General features: G+C 33.8%; 1 protein-coding gene across 1 annotated transcript in view; it reads right to left on the bottom strand.

Moving 5' to 3' along the window:
* Positions 1-247: 247 nt before the first annotated feature.
* The window catches only part of DEFB114 (defensin beta 114), an 11,079-nt gene continuing 8,237 nt past the window's right edge, over positions 248-3,089 (bottom strand). The window contains exon 2 of the mRNA XM_019628140.1: positions 248-393. Within this exon, the coding sequence (XP_019483685.1) occupies positions 248-393 (146 nt within the window). The remainder of the gene's footprint in view (positions 394-3,089) is intronic.

The raw sequence follows: 3,089 nt of genomic DNA, 5'->3' as shown, positions 1-3,089 counted from the left end.
CTTTTCACTACTGCTGTTGGGAACTATCCAAGAAAAGCACATTTTTCTGACAAAAGAAGACAGAAAAAAAAAAAAAAAAAAAAAGAAAGGTGCTACTTCATTCACTGAATACATAATTAGCACCTACAAAAGAAGATACCAACATCAGCGTGTTTATTTATTACATAAATTATAATTAGATTCCTATATTTCTCTGCACGGTGCACACACGACTTCTTTGGTCAGAGGTACATCTTCCTTTCCAAGATTAATCTTCTTCATATGCCCTCTCAATGCAGCAAATCTTACGTGGTGAGAAACATATATCAATTTGCTTTTCTTCTTTAAAACACTGTCTTCTACAGCGACCGAAAGATTTTGAGCACTGATCAGGATCCAACAACGTGCTCATGGCTACAGTAAAAGAAGAGTAACTGAAATTATTTAAAAACATATTATTTTTTATTACCAAAACTACTATGTGTACATTGTAACCAATTTGGAAAAATATTTAAAATATTACATATTCCATATATATATAATTGAAATTTGTTTTTAATTAATATATGATTTGCCAGCCGAGTGGTGCGATGGTTAAGAACTGGCTTGGGATACCAGAGGGCCCCGGTTCGGATCCCACATATGAGGGCCAGTTACACTGCCCTCAAAAAAAAAAAATTTAATATATGATTAAATTTTATGTCATATATTACTCTTCTCAATAAGATTGAACATTTTATAAAGCTACAAAATAGTCCTTGGAAATTACAAGTGACAATTTATTCAATCTTTCTACTCAGTCATACTATTTAAAATTTATATTACATTTTTTAATATTTATATGATACATGTTTAGGTAGCTGTGAAAGAGATAGATTCTAGGATGCTTAACTTATATACTGCCACCAACAATGTGTGTAAATTTTGCCCCCGAATAAAATAATATCTATTCAATTTTAATTTCTATGCCTTTGGTTATTTGTTTCTCATGTTTTCGTTACTAAATTGTTTATATACTTTGCTTATTATGTTATTGGTATAGTGTTTTTATTGTTCATGAATTCATAATAGCTTTTATTTCTTTTTTTTAATATTTTTTTACAGCAGTTTTAACTTTACAACAAAATTGAGAGGAAGGTATAGAGATTTCCCATATAATCCCCTGTCTCCATACATGCATAGCTTTCCCCTTATCAACATCATTCACCAGTATGGTACTTTTTTTTTTCCCCCCCAAGGATGAACCTACATCAACACATCACAATTATCCAAAGTCCATGGTTCACATTTTATGGGTTTGGGAAAATATATAATGACATGTATTGTATATTATACATAGTATTTCTACTGCCCTAAAAATCTGGGCTCTACCTATTCAACTTTCCCCCAAACTATCTGGCAACCATTGACTTTTTTATTGTCTTCATAGTTTTGCCTCTCCAAGAATGTCATGAAATTGGAATTGTACAGTACATAGCCTTTTCAGATTGATATTTTTTTCTCTCAGTTAATATGCATTTACAGTTTCCACATGTCTTTTCATGGCTTCATTGCTCATTTCTTTTTAGCACTGAATAATATTGCATTGTCTATATGTACCTACTGAAGGGTATCTTGGATACTTCCAAGTTTTGAAGATTATGAATAAAAGTTAAATATTATTCTTATAAATTATTCACATTCAAAACTATGGTCACNAGTAGACAAAAATTCAGTGATCCTTTCCTCGTTTTCCTGGTCCTGGCCAATTTTTTCCCCCACTCCCAGCAGTTTTTTTCCTTAATATGTGCCCTGTCTGGTCAGTTTTAGGAGTTTGGGGGAGTAGACTTCCTCAGCCCTGCCAATCATTGCCAATTATCACTTCACTTACCTACTATTAGATTGGAAAATCCCTTCCAGTACAGCTGTTTAATCGGATTGGCATGCTAGTCTTCCCAATTATTGCTGTTCGCACTATGGGGATCTTCCAGTCTCATATCCATCAAAAGGCCGCTTTTATTTATCTAGTTTCACAGATACAGATTCTACAAAGGCCTGTAAGCTCTTTGTGTTTTTTTCTCCTCCCATCTATATAAGGTACGTGGGGATATCTTGTCACCTAATTTGTTGTAAACTTTTCTATGTGCTTTGGTTTTACTATTTAGTTGCTTTACCTTAAGCTACTATGTTGCTGCCACCACCTCCAAAATCCCTTTCCTCAGTTTTAATGTAGATCTTGAATTGTTTTGCCTTATATTATTGCATTCGACTTTTTCAACTTCATCATCCCTGGAGCTCTCTGTACATTTCTCTCTTCTTTTCTCAGATCCCTGAATTTGTTCATCATACCTGATTCTTGACCCCACAGAAGTACAGATTCTGGCTACCCTCCTTGCTTGTGCATTGTACATGAATTAAATATATATATTTTTTGAGGTACACACCACTTATATCCCCAGTGGCTATATGATGCCTGTCCTGGTCCAAGATGTTTAAGGCAGAAATTCCCACTAGTCTCAACAGATTTCCAATTAAAAAAAAAAAAAAGATCTTGGGCCAGGAGTTAGTTTTAAAGAACATGATAATTAACAAATATGTTAGGGAACCTGGTAGAATATTGAGAAAGTGTTGATTTATCCTCTGTTTTTAGCTGGAAAACAAATTCTAGTCTCTATGTTTGTTTCCCACCTTTAACAATACAGAGACTTTTTGTTCTGTCTAGTGCTTATGTTGAGGCTGAAATCAGGCCTTTTAAGTATTTTCCTGTCCATCCATAACTAAGAAAATGCTGAGCTAATGTTTTATGAGTCTAAATTATTTAGCCAAAGCTCAGATTGCATTTAAACCCAGTTTAACAATCTTAGTATTAGATAGTGTTCAATTAACCTTTTTGAATGAGCAGAACCTTGAGAGAAGAAAGGAAAAGCCAACGAATATCTCCATCTTCTAGCTTACGCATTAATTTCATACTTAGTGTCCTGTCACTTGACATCAATAACATGGTGAGGACATTTAGACAATTGATAAGCCTACGGGTATTAATTTTCATGAGCCAAATTTCTAATGAGGTCATGGTCAAGTTGGGAAATGTTCAATTATCTAAGTTTAGGTGAACCATGTCAGATCAGAAG

Source organism: Hipposideros armiger, unplaced genomic scaffold, assembly GCF_001890085.2.
Source record: "Hipposideros armiger isolate ML-2016 unplaced genomic scaffold, ASM189008v1 scaffold_749, whole genome shotgun sequence".
Classification (NCBI taxonomy): Eukaryota; Metazoa; Chordata; class Mammalia; order Chiroptera; family Hipposideridae; genus Hipposideros; species Hipposideros armiger.
The sequence above is the reverse complement of the archived record's forward strand: the minus strand, read 5'-3'. Positions and strand labels throughout refer to the sequence as shown.